The following is a 19,303-nucleotide window of genomic DNA, read 5'->3' as shown; positions in this document are numbered from 1 at the left end:
TACATGGGTGCAGGAGCCCAAGGGCCTGGGCCATCCTCTGCTGCTTTCCCAGGCGCATTAGCAGGGAGTTGGATTGGAAGTGGAGCAGCCAGGACTCAAACCAGTGCCCATACAGAATGCCGGTGCTGCAGGCCAGGGTTTTAACCTGCTATGCCAGCTCCTGTGTTGATTTCATGTTTGATTTTTTATGATGAGAGGGTATCACTTTGAGTGATTTCAGTTCTTTCCAATTTTGGGGTTCTGTTTTATGATCCAGAATGTAATATATCTTGATGAATTTTATGTGTCTTTGAAAAGAGGATGTGGGCCAGTGCCGTGGCTTAACAGGCTAATCCTCCGCCTTGCGGCACTGGCACACTGGGTTCTAGTCCCGGTTGGGGTGCCAAATTCTATCCCGGTTGCCCCTCTTCCAGGCCAGCTCTCTGCTATGGCCCGGGAAGGCAGTGGAGGATGGCCCAAATTCTTGGGCCCTGCACCCGCATGGGAGACCAGGAGAAGCACCTGGCTCCTGGCTTCGGATCAGCGAGATGCGCCGGCCGCAGTGGCCATTGGAGGGTGAACCAACGGCAAAAGGAAGACCTTTCTCTCTCTCTCTCACTATCCACTCTACCTGTCAAAAAAAAAAAAAGGAAGAAAGAAAGAAAGAAAAGAGGATGTGTTTTTGCTGTTGGAAGAAGTGTTCTGTAAATGTCAACTAGATTGTTTTTCCATTGGTTGATGATACTGTTCATTTCTTTTTAGCCTTGTTTATTATCTGTGTGCTGGTGACTCAGAGAAGGGTAGTGAGGTCTTCCATTTGTTTGTAGGTTAATTTCTCTTTTTGTTCTCTTTTGCCTTAAATACTTTGAATTTGACTCATTTGATGCCCATACAGGATTGCTATACCTTCCTGATGGACTTACACTTACATCATTAGGTAGTGTTGCTCTTTGTGTTTGATAATTTTCTTTGCTCTGAAGTATATATATAGCCATTCAAGTTTATTTTCATTTGCTTTTGCATTGTTTATCTTCTCATCTATTTTCTTTTACTCTACCTGTATCATTGTACATGAAAAGAGTTTTTGGTAGACAACATATAGTTGACATTTTTTAACCCCTCTGCCAGTTTTATTTATTGTACCTTTATGTTTGCACCTTTAGATTTAATGTAATTATTGACATCTTTGGGCTGAAGTCTGTTATGCTACAATATTTTTCTTTGGTTTCTCATTTCTCTTTTCTGGCCTTTTACAATAAATTTACTTATTTATATATTTGAGAGACAAAGAGACACAGAGAATTCTATGAGCTGACTTAGTCCTCCAACTGCCCATAACAGGCAAAGGGGTGGGAACTGAGAACTTGTTCCAGGTCCCCACATTGGTGGCAGGGATACTACCACTTGAGTTAACAGCGGTTGCCTCCCAGGGTGCAGATTAGCAGGAAGCTGGAATTAAGAGTGTAGCCAGGGCTCAAGCCCAGATATTCCAATATGGAATGTGGTGTCCCCAAAAGAGTCCTAAGCACTAGAACAAACACCTGCCCCTCTTCTGAGGCTTCTTTGTTCAAGTGTTTTAATATTCCATAGTGTTTATATGGAATTTCCGAGTATATAATTTTTTTTTCTTAACTCCTTAAAAAAACATAAAAGGTATAGTTAAAGACAGTGAGAGGGAGAGACAGAGAGAAAGGTCTTCCATCTGGTGGTTCATTCCCCAAATGGCTACAATGACCACAGCTGGGCTGATGCCAGGAGCCAAGAGCTTCTTTCAGGTCTCCCACATAGGTACATGGGCCCAAGGACTTGGGCTATCTTCTACTCCTTTCCCAGGCCATAGCAGAGAGCTAAATTGGAAGAAGAGCAGCCGGGGACTGGAACTGGCGCCCATATGGAATGTTGATGCCACAGGTGGAAGATGAACCTGCTGCGTCACAGCACCAACCCCCATGTTATTTTAATTGTTGATCTATGGATCACTATATATGACGACAGTGATAAGTTTTTTAAAAAATTTGAGAGATAAAGAATGAGCTTTTATCTGTTTTTGCTCCCCAGATGTTCACAACAGCCAAGATTGGGCCACACTGAAGCTAGGAGCTGAGAATTCAGTCCAGGTCTCCATTTGGGTGGCAGGAACCCAATTACTTGAGCCATTACCACTGCCTTCCAGGGCCAGTTTTAACTGGAAGGGCCAGTGTTGTGGAGTGGCAGGTAGGGCTGCTGCCTGTGATGCTGACATCCCATATGGGTACCGGTTAGAGTCCCAGCTGTTCCACTTCTGATCCAGCTCTCTGCTGATGGCCTGGCAAAAGCAGTGGAAGATGGCCCAAATTCTTGGGCTCCTGCCACCCACCTGCAGATGCTGATGGAATTTCTGGCTTCCAGCTTTGGCCTGGTCCAGCTCTGGCAATCGCCATCTGGGGGAGTGAACCAGCAGATGGAAGATATCTGTCTCACTCACTCTCTCTCTTTCTCACTCTCTCTCTTTGACTCTGACTTTGAAGTAAATAAATAAATCTTTAAAATATATATATATATATATATAGAGAGAGAGAGAGAGAGAGAGAGAGAAAGCTGGAATCTGGAACTGGAGCTGGGTATGGAACTCAGGTACTCTGATGTGGGATCTGAGGGTCTTAAACTTCACCAAAAATACTAGATTAAAACACCCATTCCCATGTGTAAACTTTATATTTAAAATTAATTGTGGGAATCTTTTTTTTTTAAAGATTTATTTTATTTATTTGAAAGAGTTACATAGAATGAGAAAAAGAAATCTTCCATCCGCTGGTTCAGTCAAATGACTGTTAATGTCTAGGGCTGGGCTAGACTGAAGCAAGGACATAGGAGTTTCATCCGAGTCTACCACATGGGTACTGGGGCCTAACAACACGGGCCATGCTGTGCCGCTTTCACAGGCACATTGCTGGTGGTGGCTTTACCTACTATACTACAACGCTGGCCCCAAATTGTGAGTCTTAACTCAGTTTGGGTCTCTTAATAGCCATTTGTAATTTAATTGTCTTAAATATTATTTCATATATTAAGAATAGTATTACTTTGATTTCAACAAAATTTCACTCAGGAGGAAAGTGACAGTCTATTTTATGTATTTGTTTGGTTCATTCTTCTGTCTTCAAGTGCTGGTGGTATTTTTTTTTTAATTGACTTTTTCTAATGTTGGTGTGTTTGCTCTAGATTTCTTTTTGTTAGTGTTAAAACGATAAACTTAGGGCAGGCATTTGGCAAAGCAGTGAAGATGCTGCTTGAGATGCCCACATCCCTGTGCTAAGGTTCAAGTCCCAGTTCTGTTCCATTTCCACTTCCTGCTCATGTACACCTTGAGAAGGCAGCAGTGATGGCTTAAGTGATTGGGTTCTTGTCACCCATATAGGAAACAAAGATTGAGTTCTCATCTCCTAACTTCACCCTGGTCCATCCCTGGCTGTTGCAGGCATGTAAGAAATAAATCAGCCGATGGGAGAGCTCTATATTTCTGCCTTTTAAACAAACAAATCAAGTAGTTGTCTGTATTTAAAAAGGGTTTCATTTAGGCAATAGTTGTGTCTTTTTGTTTGTCCTTTTGATTTATTTATTTGAATGGAGAGTTACAGAGAGAGGGAGAAACAGAATGTCTGCAATCAAGCTTCCATGGGGAGAGAGAGAGAGGGAGATATCTTCCATCCTCTGATTCACTTTCCAGATGGCTGCAGAGCTAAGGCTAGGCCAGGGTGAAATCATGAACCAGGAACTCCATGTGGCTATCCTTTGGTGGTGGAAGGGGCCCATATACTTGGGTCATTCTTTACTGTTTCCCCAGGCACATAAGGAGGGACGTAGATTGGAAGTGAAGCAGGCAGGACTTGAACCAGTGTGCATATGGAATGCCAGTGTCGCAACCTGCTGCACTACACCATCCCCAATAGTTGTGTCTGTTTTCTAATTGGGAGTTTTAGACCAATTGAATTTAATGTGATTATTTTGTGTTTGGATTTAAACTTACTACCTTTCATAATTGCTTCTTATTTTTCATGTGTAATTTTTTTGTATTCCCATTTCCCTCTTTTCCTTCTTTATTTTAATGTTTTGCTCACTTTGATTGCATTTACTCTTTTTGTTTGCTATAAATATTTTGTTTTCTTGGAACTTCAGAATTCAGACTGGATCTATCACAGTCTATATCACTTCACATATAAGTTCATCACAGTGTGTAGTTTATTCTGATTTGATCTTTGTGCTTTCGTTTTTCTACATTTTACTTTGACAAGCTTGTACATTAAAAAAATCAATGTATATTGTCTTTATTCTGCTTAAAATGGCCTGTTGCCTCTCTCTTTTGTTTAATGTAAGAAGGTTGCTTTTCAATTTCCTGACCTTTCTGACTAGACTAGATGGCAAGACTCCTCTGCTCTATGACCCCACTCCCAGCTCCTGGTAACCACTATTTTGCTCTCTGTCCAAATAAGTTAGCCTATTTGAAATATGCCATTTAAATGGAATTTAAGAACATTAAATTAAGTGGTCATTTAAGGACACATTTATTCTTTTGTGTCTGACTTGTTTCAATTTGCATGATGTTTTCAAGGTTCATTTATGTTGTAGCATGTTGCATGTGGTATCAAAACTTCATTCCTTTTTATGGCTGAATAATATGCCACTGTATAGTCATGCCACATTGATTTATCCATTCATAGGTTAACATACATGGCTTATTTCTACCTTGGTTATTGTAGTAATGCTGCTGTGAACATTTGCATATAGGAATCTGAGACCCTAAACAGTTTGCTTACCCATATATTTGCCATTCCTGGTACTCAAATTATTTATTCATTGTTATAACTATTCAGTATCGTCTTTCTTTAAAATTTTTTATAATTTAGATCTGTCTTGATTAATTTTTTTCTGTTTTAATATGTCTGAAAAACTTAGAATTTCCCCTCTTACCTCTTAATGATATTTTTGTTAGGCATAGAATTTTAGATTGAATCCTAAAAAAATTTCAGTACATTAAAGATGTCATTTACTGTTGACTTTCATAGTTTATGGTACAAAATCTCTTGTTATTGTCTTGATATATCATTAAGTATTTTTTTAAAAAGATTTATTTGAAAGGCAGAGGTAAAGAGAGGCAGAGGCAGAGAGAGAGAGAGAGAGAGAGAGAGAGGTCTTTTGTCTGCAGGTTCACTCCTCAAATGGCTGCAGTGGCCGGAGCTGGGCTGATCTGAAGCCAGGAGCCAGGAGCTTCTTCTAGGTCTCCCACGTGGGTGCAGAGGTTCGAGGACTTGAGCCATCTTCTACTGCTTTCCCGGGCCATAACAGAGAGCTGGATCAGAAGTGGAGTAGCTGGGACTTGAACTAGCACCCATATGGGATGCCAGCACTGCAGGTGACAGCTTTATCCGCAACACCACAGTGCCAGTCTCTATCATTAAATATTGTCTGTTTTTCTCTGATTCCTTTTAAGATTTTTTTGTGTGTCAGGGCATGGTATAGGATCGTGTTGTGCATTTCTGGTCTAGGTGGTAGGCTTTCTTTCTTTTCTTTTTTTTTTTTTTTTTTTTTTTTTTTTAAGAAAGGCAGAGTTAGAAGGAGAGAGAGAGAGAGAGAGAGATCTTCCATTAGCTGGTTCATATGGGATACTGGTGTCACTGATGGTGACTTAACTGACTGCTCCACAATGCCGGCTCCCATATGCAAGGTATTTTGGGTAAATGTATATACTTGTGTGGGGAAGCATTTTGTGTGTATGTTGTGCAGGGTCAGTGTTTTTCCTTGTTACATGGGATCAGGTTTGTGTCTATTGTATGAGGATAGCTTGTGTGTACAGGAATTGGGCAGTATCTTTATATGAAATATTTGGTCAGTGTTGTCTATATTTTGAATATTAATGTATGAACTTTTATACCAATTAAAATATTTCATCTTATTCTTTCTCTGTTATTTTTCCTGTTTAACCTTTTTCAAACTTTACTATTTATTTTTTCCACCTTTTTTCTCTTTAGTATTTTTAATTTATGTATTTTTCCCTATTGTCATTGATATTTTAAATGTCTTTAACTTTAGACTTCAAGATTAAAAGTATCTCACTTTCCCTCAAATTAAGAACTTTAGAACATGTTAGCTCTTACTACTCACTTTTTTAAAGATTTATTTTATTTATTTGAAGGGCAGAGTTCTAGAGAAACAGAATGAGAGCAGAAGGAGAGGTCTTGCATCTGCTGGTTCACTCCCTAAATGGCTGCAATCATTAAAGGCTGACTTATTAGAAATTCCATAATTTATACATTCTACTTTGCCAACCATACTTTTTAAATACATTTTTATTTTTTATTTGAAAGGCAAAGATAGGCTTCCATCTGCTGGTTTACTTCCCAAATACCTGTGACAACTAGGGCTAGGCTAGGTTGAAGCCAGGAGCCAGGAACTCCATCTGGGTTTTCCACATGGGTGGCAGGAACCCAAGTCATCATTTGCTGCCTCCCAGAAGTATATTATCAGGAAGCTCAATTGGATGGCAGAGGCAGGACTTGATCCCAAGCATTCTAACACGGTGTGATAGTGTTCAAGTGTTTTTATTTGTAAATTCTTTATTAAAGTATTTCACAACTCTAGGTTGACAGGTATTTTCTGGTCACCATGGAGATAATATTTCACAGTTTAATACTATTGCTGGGGCCAGCGCTGTGGCAGCGCTGGCATCCCATCTATGCGCCAGTTCAAGCCCGGCTGTTCCAGTTCTGATTCAGCTCTCTGCTATGACCTGGGAAAGCAATAGAGGATGGCCCAAATCCTTGGGCCCCTGCACCCACATTGGAAGACTTGGAAGAAGCTCCAGGTTCCTGGCTTCGGATCAGTGAAGCTCTGGCTGTTGCAGCCAATTGGGGAGTGAACCAGTGCTCCTTCTCTCTCTGTGTAACTCTGACTTTCAAGTAAACAAACAAATAAAATAAAAAATAAATAAAAATATACTTTAAAAATACCATTGCTGTTAAAGTCTTCTAACTTGGTTTGTCAGGCAATTTTGTAGTTTTTTTGTTTGTTTTTGGTGTTTATAGTATTGTGGATTTTTTTTTTTTTGTTTATCATCTTTTTTCTTTTGGTCTTTCTGGTTCTTGGGGCAGTATCTTACTGGTTCAATATATTTGCAGCTGTTAACCCATTCTCTCTTTTTCTAGCTCTGTTTAAACTTGTGTCTTACATCTTCCTTTAGTCATTCATGTCTTTTAATCTCACTTTCATATTTTCAGTTTTCTTTTTTTTGGTAAATTATTTGACTGTTATCTTCCTAATTCTCTTTTAAAAATATGTTCATGGGCCGGCACCATGGCTCACTAGGCTAATCCTCCACCTGCGGCGCCGGCACACCGGGTTCTAGTCCCAGTTGGGGCACTGGGTACTAGTCCTGGTTGCTCCTCTTCCAGTCCAGCTTTCTGCTGTGGCCCGGGAGTGCAGTGGAGGATGACCCAAGTGCTTGGACCCCTGCACCCGCATGGGAGACCGGGAGGAAACACCCAGCTCCTGGCTTCGGATCGGCACAGCGCCGGCCATGGCAGCCATTAGGGGAGTGAACCAACGGAAGGAAGACCTCTCTGTCTCTCTTGCTGTCCATAACTCTGTCTCTCTCTCTCTCACTGTCTAACTCTGCCTGGCAAAAAAAAAAAAAAAAAAAAAAAAAAAGTTCATTTATTTATTTGAAAGAATATCAGAGAGAAGGGAGAGATAGAGAGGAGAGCTCTTCCATCAAGCTGATTCACTCCCCAAATGGCCACAACACCTATGGTTGGGCCAGGAACTCCATCCAGGTCTCCCACATGGGTGGTGGGGCCCAAGTACTTGGACTATCATCTCATTCCTTCCCAGGTGCATTATCGGGGATCTGGCCCAGAAGTAGAATGGCTGGGATTTAAACTGGCTCTGCAGTTTAGGATGCCAGTGTTCAAGCTGTAGCTTAACCACTGTGCCACAATGTCAGCCCCCTTCCTTCCTAATTGTAATTCTTCCCAGCTATGACATGGCTGCTTTTTAACTTTCCATTGACTTAATAATGGGTTCAAGTCTCATCCTCAGTTCTGTTTATTTTTGATAGTTGCAAATGTTGTCTGTGGCAGCGTTACCTGTGTTTTGAAAGACCAATGGTACCTCCTGTCTAGAGTGTAGTTATCGCGTGGTAGAAAATTCCCTCTGAGCTTTTCATTTGTCCTGATAAATGCAAAGGAGGATTTCCTTTGCTAAATTCTCCTTTTTTTCCACACAATATTTTAGTAAGCTTTGAAGAAGCAAATTTTGAAAGGAAGATACTAGACCATAAGGATATATATGGAAAGGAGATGGAGTTCTGTTTTCTGGGACCTTTTCAGGCTCAAGAATTTGGATATCTTTGTATTTTTTTTTTTTTTTAAGATTTATTTATTTCTTTGAAAGACTTACAAAGAAAAAGAGAGATCTTCCAACTGCTGGTTCACTCTCCAGATGGCTGCAATGGCTGGGGCTAGGTTAGGCCAGAGCCAGGAGCCAGGAGTTTCATCTGGGTCTCCCATGTGGGTGGCAGGGGATAAAGAATGTGGGCCATCTTTAGTTGCTTTTCCCGGGCCATCTGCAGGGAACTAGATGGGAAGTGGAGCAGCTGGGACACAAACTGGCATCCATATGGGTTGCTGGCATTGTTGGTGACAGCTTTACCTGCTACACCACAATGCTGGCCCCCTAAATTTATATTTCTTTAGTTTTAGTTGAATTTGATATGGCTAATATGGGGAGTACACTTTGAGTACCACTTACTGGAAAGTGTCTTTACTTTTATCCTAGATTCTTTCAACTTTGAATTAGAAATGTTAGGTGGCTTAGGGATCATTTTGTTAATACTTAGTAAATTTAAAGAGCTTTTTAAATACCACTGTTTTAATATAATGTTTTATTTTAGTGACCATTCAGGATATGTTCGTCCAGTACCAGTGCCACGCAGTTTAAATAGTGATATTTCCTATTTTGGTGTTGGGGGCAAGCAGGCTGTTTTCTTTGTTGGACAGTCAGCCAGAGTAAGTACATTTCTTACAAATGAAAGTTAACCAATATATTTTGAGGTTGACTTATATAAATGTGTTAATCAGTTTAACTTATAGGAATTTCTAAAGTATTCTTTTTAATATTTAACAGATGATAAGCAAACCTGCAGGCTCACAGGATGTTCATGAGCTTGTGCTTTCTAAGGAAGATTTTGAGAAGAAGGAGAAAAATAAAGAAGCAATATATAGTGGATATATTAGAAATAGAAAGGTACAGTCTTTGTTAATTCATAATTGAATTTATTCCTTTTGACAGAACTTTGTTTCTAATTTCTAAGATAATGTTTTAAAACTTGAAGATTTAAAGATGAATTATTTTTTCATTCTTTCTCTTTTACTCACGTGAGTAAGAATTATCATTTATATGCTTCTTTGGCCATTAGAGCCTACTAAACTTTATGTAAATTGCTCATTAGATTGTAAAATGTTTTCCTTGGTCTGAATTTCAGTTTCAAAAATTTTTGCTGTGCACTCTGACCTCAGAATCAGCCCTTAAGGCATTCTGGTCTGGCTAAAAAGCTCAGAAGAGCATTTCAGGCATGGAAAGCCAAGACACTGTGGCAAAAAAATGTCCTACATGAAGGACCTTGGTGAGTGAGACCCCAGTGGGAAGTAGTGGTTGTCAAAGAAGGATGTACTTTTCTCTGAAGGGAGGAGAGGGCCTCCACTTTGTTTATGGCCTTGTCTAAATACTAATGGAGTTTGTGGATTGAAAGCCTAGGCAGCTCATGTCAAGAGTCTAGAGAGATCACTGATATACATAAGAGTGTTAGTTGTTAAATTAACAATAGGAGTCACTGTACACTAACTTCCCATGCATGACCTCTGTCCTTAAAGAGTTGTATTATGAGAGTTAACGATGAAACTTGTTTTCAAAGATTTTAAAAGATTTGTTTTAATGTATTGAGTGGAGGATATTCTTATGTCACTTAAGTTTTAGTTATGCCTAAGTGTCCAGCTCCATTGCTTGTTTTCTTAGGTTGTGCTACCTTAATTAATGATAAAATTGTTCTTAAGAACTTACTTTCTTTTAATGTATTAAGTGGAGGACATTCTTATGTCTCATAAGTTATATTTATGTCTGAGTGCTCACAAAAGATATCATTCTTGGGCACTTCACTGAAATTAAGTTTCTAAAAAGAAAAAAAGTGAAATTAGCTTTGAGATGCAATGACTTTGAACAGCCTTTATCTCAACTTTTGAGGAACAGTTTTCAGTTTTGTTTTGTTTTTTTCATGCAAATTATTGAACTCTTTGTGTAGAGTTGGTCTTCTGTGTATAAAGTTAATTGAAAATGGATCTTAGTGGAGTATGGGACTGGGAATGGGAGATTGAGGAGGAGGAGGTGGGGTTGGAGTGTGGGTCGGAGGGCAGATATGGTGGGAAGAATCACTATATTCCTTATGTTGTACTTATGAAATGCATGAACTTTGTAAAATTCCTTAAACAAAAGGTTTCTTTGGGGGAAAAAAAAACTTTGCAGTATAGTAATTGTAGAAATGAAGTGGAGAAACCGCTGTGCCATAATGTCAGCCTCAATCATTAGATTCTTAATAGTTTAAACAATGAATTTGAACTTTTAAAATGTTAGTGATGAATACTCCAGAATTGCTCAGAACTCAAGTAAAATACACTTCCACCAATTTGGAATGCCTGTCTGATCCTTATCTTTTGACAGAATGAGAAGTTGGAAATGGCAACAAAATGTTGGTAGTTTAATAATTGAAAATTATACTTTTTCTTTTATCACTCATAAGCTGAAGTTTTGTCTTCATGTTATTGATTTTTTTCTCATAATTTTTAAAAAAGATTTATTATTAATTTGAAAGGCAGATTTATGCAGAGGCAGAGAGAGAGGTCTTCCATCAGCTTCATTCCCCAAGTGGCCACAACGGCCAGATGTAAGCCATTCCAAAGCCAGGAGCCAGGAGCTTTTCTGAGTCTGCCACACAGGTACAGGGGCCCAAGGACTTGGACCATCTTCTGCTACTTTCCCAGGCCTTAGCATAGAGCTGGATCGGAAATAGAGCAGCCAGGACTCAAACTGGCATCCCACATATATGGCACTGCAGGTGGCAGCTTTTTCCACTACACCGCAGCGCCGGCCCTTTTTCTTGATTTTAACATGCCCACTGCTCTGGAAACTACTTTTGTTTATCCTACCTTTTTTCTGTTTAAGCTCGTTGAGTTTATTTAACAAATTATATATTTTTATTTACGTAACAGTATTCCAACTTACCTTGCCATCACAAAGCCCTAAAAAGTAAATTAGCGGAACTATTCCTTGCCATTTTAAAACTAGTGAAAAATTAGAATTGAGAGTATAATCGATGATTTTTAAAACTATGTTTTAAAAATGCTTGAATAGAACCCAGGTCTCTTGGATCACCTTTTTCCTCTGCCAGCCTTTCCTATGTTTTGTGCTTAGTTTACCCCAACAAGCATTTCATGGGTACCAGTAAGTACCTGGTTATCGTCTTTTGCTGAGCAGTCCATTCTAGATTTTCTGTTGGACTCTTCCATTTCTGATCTGTTTTTGGTTGTCGGAATGTGGATGGAATTGGTGTTTTTTTGCCTATAGTAAGCAGTCTTGCTTTTTCTATATATATATTTGGGTGGTCTTGGAAAATTTGCATTATTTTTTAACCTCATTTTTTGCATGAACTTTTGGAAGCCATTTAGTTTGTGTATCACTCAAATAGTGACAATTCTCATCTGTTTTTTCTGAACTTTTAAGATCAAGACATGGAATTTGACATTTAATTGATATCAAAACATTGAATCCATTGATAGGCTTAGTAAAGAAAACAGACCATCTAGATATTTTAAACAGAAAAGGATTAATAAAGAAAATTGGGAGCTTATGATTTGAAGAGCTGGATGAATGAAGTGCTGGCTCAGTTTCCTGGAACAATGCTTGGACACTCTGAACTGACCCTTGAAGGATGATGTGGCTATCTGCCATAATCATGAAATTGAAGGACGACCTCTGAGACTGGAATTCAGGAGCTTATTTCCTTATTTGTGACCTAAGAACAGATGGAAGGATCTCAGTGCCACAGTTCCTTAAACACTGGAGCACAGATTTTCTGGCCATAATGAGTGCTGCTAGTGGCTTTTGAAAACACTCTAAAACTAGAACCTGATTACTGGTCATTCAGTATCTTGTATGATAACAGAAAACCATTTTAAAAAAACTTCAGGATATAGCCTGTGCCTCATTTTGTCTTCCATATCTTTGGCTAGTAAGTACATCTACATAGTGGAACCTAATTTGTATCCACAACTCCCAGTTGCAAGGGAATCTGAGAAATGTACTTTTTCAGCTTGCCAGCCTCTTAAGTCCAAAAGGATACAATGAAAGAAAGTAGGAATGGGTGATTAATACTGACCAACTATATCCAGCATGACACCATTGCAAGATTCAGTCAGATGTGCTTGCCCAGTGCTCCAGAAATAATTCACTTTTGACATACTTGAAACCAAATATTATCTATAAGCCTTTCTTATTCCCTCCCTTTCCTCTTAGTCCCAAGTATTTTTTAGTTAATGACATCCCCTGGCAATCCTTGTTGTTAATTACTACCACATTTAATTCCGCTTAAAACCACCACCACCCCCTTTTTTTTTTGGACAGGCAGAATTATACAGTGTGAGAAACAGAGATAGGTCTTCGTTTTCCATTGGTTCACCCCCCAAGTGACCTCTATGGCCGGCAGGTTGCAGCTGGTGCACTGTGCCGATCTGAAGCCAGGAGCCAGGTGCTTCCTCTTGGTCTCCCATGCGGGTGCAGGGCCCAAGCACTTGGGCCATCCTCCACTGCACTCCCGGGCCATAGCAGAGAGCTGGACAGGAAGAGGAGCAACCGGGACAGAACCGGCGCCCCAACCGGGGCTAGAACCCGGGGTGCCGGTGCCGCAGGCAGAAGATTAGCCTAGCGAGCCGCGGATCTGACCCCCCCCCCTTTTGTTTTGTTTACTGTTCACCTACTTTCTACTGCTCCAAATTCAGATTTCTTGCCTTGTTAGTCATCATGTTTATCATGTATTCTGAACTACATTGTTTCTTTTTAACCTCAAATCTTTCATGTTCTGTTATGTCTGAGATGTTCTTTTTCAGTCTTCTGCTGGGTAACTTATTCTTTTTTTCTTTTAACCTCTACAGCCACTAGTTTATATCTTTATAAATAGCTTGTTTTTAAATAGTTTTTTTTCCCATCTCCTACCAGTTGGGATTTGTAGAAAGCAAAGGTACTGTATTATTTATCTTTTTTAAAAAAAATTTTTTTTAAATTTTTAATTGAGAGCTGGAGTCACAGAGTGAGAGACAAACTCTTCCATCACTGGTTCACTCCCCAAATGGTCAGAGTGGCCAGAACTGGGCCAATCCAAAGCCAGAATCCAGGAGCTTCTATATTTCCTATGCAGGTGCAGGGGCCCAAGCATTTGGGCCATCTTCTACTGCTTTCCCAGGCCATAAGCAGAGAGCTGGATGGAAGAGGAACAGCTGGGACTAGAACTGGCACCCATATGGGATGCTGCTGCTGAACGCGGAAGCTTAGCCCATTATACCACAGCACCAGCCCACTGTCCTATTTATCTTGAGCCTGGTTTTCCTTGGACCCAGGTTGAGGCATAGAATTTATAGAAGGTGCTTGGTAAATATTTGATTAATGAAGTTTCATCATTAATAAATCCAACCTAATCTGCTAACTTGCAGTGTAGAGAAAATATTACTTATATGTAGTATAGCTGCAACATTAATAATTTATTTTGTAGAGAAGCATTAGGATAATTTGGAAAGGTGTGTTTTTATTAAGAAAGTAATCACACTGATGGAGTTTATGGACTCAAAAGGATTCCATAGCCTTGACAGTTCGTGACAAGAGCCTCCGGTGATCATTGACAACTTAAATAAGAGTGTCGGTTGTTAAATCAACAACAGGAGTCACTGTGCACTTACTCCCTTTGTAGGACTTCTGTCCTTAATGAGTTGTACTATGAAAGTTAACTGTAAAACTTGTCTTCAAACAGTACTTTATACTTTATCTGTCCGTGTGGGTGCAAACTATTGAAATCTTTACTTAAATAGAGTTGGTCTTCTGTATATAAAGATAATTAAAAATAAATCTTAAGAATGGATGGAAGTAGGAGTGAGAGGGCAGGTGTGGGGGGAAGAACCACTATGTTCCTAAAGCTGTACCTATGAAATTTGTAGTCATTAAATAAAAGCTTTCTAAAAAAAAACAGTCATGCATACTTATTTTAAAAAGAAAATCAATTTGTTAGAGATGATAGATAAGTGTATATCATTATTATGATAATTTTTTAAATCAATAGCAGCATATTATATATATTCATTCAATTTATTTATTTATTTATTTATTTTTATTTTTGACAGGCAGAGTGGACAGTGAGAGAGAGACAGAGAGAAAGGTCTTCCTTTTGCCGTTGGTTCACCCTCCAATGGCCGCTGCGGTAGTGCGCTGTGGCCGGCGCACCGCACTGATCCGATGGCAGGAGCCAGGTGCTTCTCCTGGTCTCCCATGGGGTGCAGGGCCCAAGGACTTGGGCCATCCTCCACTGCACTCCCGGGCCACAGCAGAGAGCTGGCCTGGAAGAGGGGCAGCCGGGACAGGATCGGTGCCCCGACCGGGACTAGAACCTGGTGTGTCGGCGCTGCAAGGCGGAGGATTAGCCTAGTGAGCTGCGGCGCCGGCTCATTCAATTTATTTTTAACATACAGACTTTTACTTGAAATTCTTTATCACAGACTCTAGATAGTCTCTAAAAGTAAACTGGTGCCCAAGATGATTTTACTTCTCTTTAATTTATTTAAGAAGCAGAGAGACAGAGTTTCCATTTGCTGCTTTACTCCTTGAATGGCTACAATGGCTATAGCTGGGGCTGGGCCAGCACTGAAGCTGGGAACTCAATCCAGGTCTCCCACATGAGTGGCAGGAATCCAATTACTTTTTTTTAATGTCTTTTTTTTTTTTTTCGACAGGCAGAGTTAGAAAGAGAGAGAGACAGAGAGAAAGGTCTTCCTTCCATTGGTCCCCCGCCCCCCCAGTGGCTGCTATGGCCGGCACTGCGCCGATCCGAAGCCAGGAGCCAGGTGCTTTCTCCTGGTCTGCCATGCGGGTGCAGGGCCCAAAGACTTGTGCCATCCTCCACTGCACTCCCAGGCCACAGCAGAGAGCTGGACAGGAAGAGGAGCAACCGGGACAGAACCGGCGCCCCAACCGGGACTAGAACCCAGGGTACTGGCGCCGCAGGCGGAGGATTAGCCAAGTGAGCTGTGGCGCCGGCCGATTTTACTTTTCTTTAAACACAGTGTTTTTGGGCTAAGCTAGTTGTATGTGTTGCCTGCCACCTAGTTTTCTTGAGCATGTAGGGCTCGGTTTCATTCTCCCTAAATTAAGTGTTAGATATCCCAACCAAGGACCTATTCCACCTTAGGGTAAGTTCACTTCCCCCTTATTGGCCTTTGAAAACTAAGTATTTGTCTTTTACTATTCCTTTGTGTTTCTAATGTTCATTCTGTATTATGAGTTAGGATATTCTTTCTCTTTGCCAGGTTAGTGTTATGTGATGATTCCCTTGTACTCACAGTTTTGTCACACACTCAGCTTGTTACATGGGGTCAGTTTTCTCCAAAAGTTTTTTGAAAGTCTGTTTCTGAAACTATTCAACTGAAATCACATTAAAATTTGATGTAATAGTTATTTGTATGATTATAGTTTAGATAATTAATGTGCTGTATTTATATTTACTTACAGCCATCTGATTCTGTTCACATTACAAATGATGATGAAAGATTTCTACATAATCTTATCATAGAGGAGAAAGAAAAAGATAGTTTTACTGCTGTGGTTATCACAGGAGTACAGCCAGAGCACATACAGTACTTGAAAAACTATTTCCATCTTTGGACGCGACAGTTAGCGTAAGTAAATATTACTGTTTAGCTTTTTTAAGACAAAATAATGTGGATACATTGAAGTCTACTTGGTATCATTTTTGTTCCAATTCCTTCTCTTCAATATGATATCTGGGTCTCTGATGTTGGTGTTAAAAATGATTTTCCATTATTCATCCTGTAATATTGTTAGATCGGTCACCTGTAGTATACTGAGCCTTATTTTTAGGCATATAAATTTTGACACCTATTATAAAGTTAAAAATGGGCTTCATAATTTATCAGATTTGACACTGTCACTCTTATATCCCCCTTTTGTGTTTCTTTTCCATAGCACCTATCTTAATCTTCTATACCTTATATATATATTTATTTATTTACATTTTAAAAAATTATTTATTATTTTGAAAGGCAGAGTTGCAGAGAGGGAGAGACAGAGCTGGTTCACGTCCCCAAATGGCCACAATGGCTGGAGCTGGGCTGATCCGAAGCCAGGAGCTTCTTCAAGGTCTCCCATGTGGGTGCAGGGGACCAAGCCCTTGGGCCACATTTATTTATTTTAGAGGCAGAGGCAGAGCTTCCACCTGCTGGTTCACTCCCCAAATGGACGCAATGGCTGAAGCTGGGCCGATCCAAAGTTAGAAGCCAGGAGCTTCTTCCAGGTCTCCTGCGTGGATGCAGGGGCCTGAGCACTTGGACCATCTTCTGTTGCTTTCCCAGGCCATAGTAGAGAGGTGGATCGGAAGTGGAGCAGCCGGGAGTCAAACCAGCGCCCCTATCTGAAGCCAGTGCCGTAGGCAGATGCTTAATTTACTATGCTACAGGACCTTATATTTTGATTTTTGTTTTTTTCCTACTGGGATGTCTGTTTTAATTCACTGCCACATCCCCAGTGTCCAGATGAATAAATACTATATAGTAGATGTTCAATAAATGTTATGGGCAGGTGTTGGGGACAGTAGTTAAGCCATCAGTAGGTCCATCTGCAACCCACATAAAGAGTGCTGGGGTTCAGATTGTATCTCTGGTTCAAATCTAGCCTTCTTGATGCTGTAAATCCTGGGAGGCAGCAGGTGATAGCACATGAACTCAATGCCTGCCACCCATGTGGAAGACCCGAATTAGGTTCTTGGCACCTGCCATTGACCTGGCCCAGCCTTGATATTGTAGGCCATTTGGGGAATGAACCAGCAGATGAGAGATCTCTCTCTCCCTCTCCCTCTCCCTCTCTCTCCCTCTTCCTCTCTCCCCCTTTCACTCCCCCTCTCTTTCCTACTCTACCTTTCAAATAAAAGCAAATTATTAAATATTTATCAAATGAAGACATCAAGCCTATTATAATAAAAACATACACACATGCATGTATGATATATCAGTATACTGAAAATAAAGTCATTGTGTATATTTTTCATTAGAATTTCTAGGAAGTATTTGTACAATTAGACCAAGTCAAAAGAATGTAAGTTTCTTCAAGAGTGGGGAATATCCATCCCATGGACCATATAAGGCTTGTGAACTTATTTGGTCTGCCCTGCCAAGGCAACCACAGGTGGGACTCAGAATTCAATAAATCTATAGCAAGCTAATTTTTAAGTGATAATTTTGTATGACTTATGAATGATGTTATAAATATCTAAATGGTCCTTGGCAGAAAAAATGTTCCCTACTGCTCTACTGCAATTACGTGGTAATACTATTTAGTGGATTGTTTTCATAGTTTGCATTAGTTTGAATTATTGAATCTTGCAAAATGTATACATATGTACAAAATTCATATTTTTTTAAAATATTTTTTTACATTTTACCTGAAAGACTATGTCCTTAATTTGAGATTCTCTCTTGTATACATAAATGTATTTTAAAAAAAGTTTGAACTTTTTCTCTTTTATGGGGAAATTTTGATTTTCAGGATTACCTTTTTTCTTCTTGAATATTGTTGCTTACTGTCCAAGGTATTAAAATAAGACTTTGAATATATATTTTCTAAGTATATTAGCTATTTTGTAATTGTAGTTTCTTTTTTTTTTTTTTTATATTATTATTATTTGACAGAGTTAGACAGTGAGAGAGAGATAGGGAGAGCAAGGTCTTCCTTCCGTTGCTTTACCCCCAAGATGGCCGCTACAGCCAATGCGCTGCGCCGATCCGAAGCCAGAAGCCAGGTGATTCCTCCTGGTCTCCCATGAGGGTGCAGGGGCCCAAGCCCCTGGACCATCCTCCACTGCCTTCCTGAGTCACAGCAGAGAGCTGGACTGGAAGAGGAGCAGCTGGGACTAGAACCCGGCGCCCATATGGGATGCCGGTGCCACAGGTGGAGGATTAACCAAGTGAGCCACGGTGCCGGCCCTGTAATTGTAGTTTCATTATAATGAAGGAACTTTGAGCATAACACTAGATTAGAATACGCTGTCAGTCCAACAAAGAATAACCAGTAACTTAATCATTTTTGAAATATTTAAGTTTTTTTAAAAACAGGTTTATTTCAAAGACAGAATGACAGAGGGGGAAGAAGATCATCCATTTGCTGGTTCACTATCCAAATGACTGCAACAGTCAGGGTTAGACCAGACTGAAGCTAGGAGCCAGAAATACCGTTCAGGTCTCCCACGTGGGAGCAGCATCCCATGTACTTGGATTTTTCTTCACTGCTTTCCCAGGCTTATCATCAGGAAGTTGCAAGAGAAGCAGAACAGCCAGGAATGAATCAGCACTCTAATATGGAATGCCATTGTCAGAAGAGGAGCTTCACCTACTTCACCACAACACTAGTCCCAATTGTTAAGCTCTTGGGACTAGTGTTCTGGTGCAGGGGTTAAGCCACTGGCATCACTTACGAATGCTAGTTCAAGTCTCAGCTGCTTTGCTTCTTATCCAGCTCCCTGCTAATGTGCCTGGGAAAGCAGCTACTTGGGCCTTTGCCATCCCTGTGAGAGATCCAGATTCAGTTCCAAGTGCCTTAGTTTGGACTGGCCCAGCCTGGGCTGTTGGGGCCATTTGGAGAGTGAACCAGCGAATGGAACTCTATAAATAAGTCTTTTCAAACAGTTATTGAGCTTTTTAAAGTGATTTTAATGTGATGGTACAAACTTATAGTTTATGATGCTAACACTTATTTTGAGATGTCTAAAGAGTGGAAAGTTTTCACTGATTTCCTTCTGTCTCAGAGGCATTTTTTGTTTTCATTTATTTGAAAGGCAAGGTATCAGAAAGAGAGGAAGAGATCTTCTGTCTGCTAGTTCACTCCCCAAATGGCTGCAGCAGCCGGGACTGCGACCAGTCTTAAAAGAACCAGAACTCCATTCACATCTCCCACAGCCCAAGTATTTGGGCAATCTGCT

At 40.2% G+C, this 19,303-nt stretch overlaps 1 protein-coding gene across 3 annotated transcripts in view; it reads left to right on the top strand.

Annotated features, from left to right (window-relative positions):
• The window catches only part of SMCHD1 (structural maintenance of chromosomes flexible hinge domain containing 1), a 168,198-nt gene that overhangs the window by 29,052 nt on the left and 119,843 nt on the right, over nt 1-19,303 (top strand). For all 3 annotated transcript variants that reach the window (XM_062201421.1, XM_062201419.1, XM_062201420.1), the window contains exons 6-8: nt 8,903-9,017; nt 9,136-9,255; nt 15,826-15,992. In XM_062201421.1, coding sequence (XP_062057405.1) covers nt 8,903-9,017; nt 9,136-9,255; nt 15,826-15,992 — 402 coding nt within the window. The remainder of the gene's footprint in view (nt 1-8,902; nt 9,018-9,135; nt 9,256-15,825; nt 15,993-19,303) is intronic.

The sequence above is a fragment of the Lepus europaeus genome, chromosome 9, assembly GCF_033115175.1.
Source record: "Lepus europaeus isolate LE1 chromosome 9, mLepTim1.pri, whole genome shotgun sequence".
Taxonomy (NCBI): domain Eukaryota; kingdom Metazoa; phylum Chordata; class Mammalia; order Lagomorpha; family Leporidae; genus Lepus; species Lepus europaeus.
This window is presented reverse-complemented; position numbering and strand designations above follow the sequence as displayed.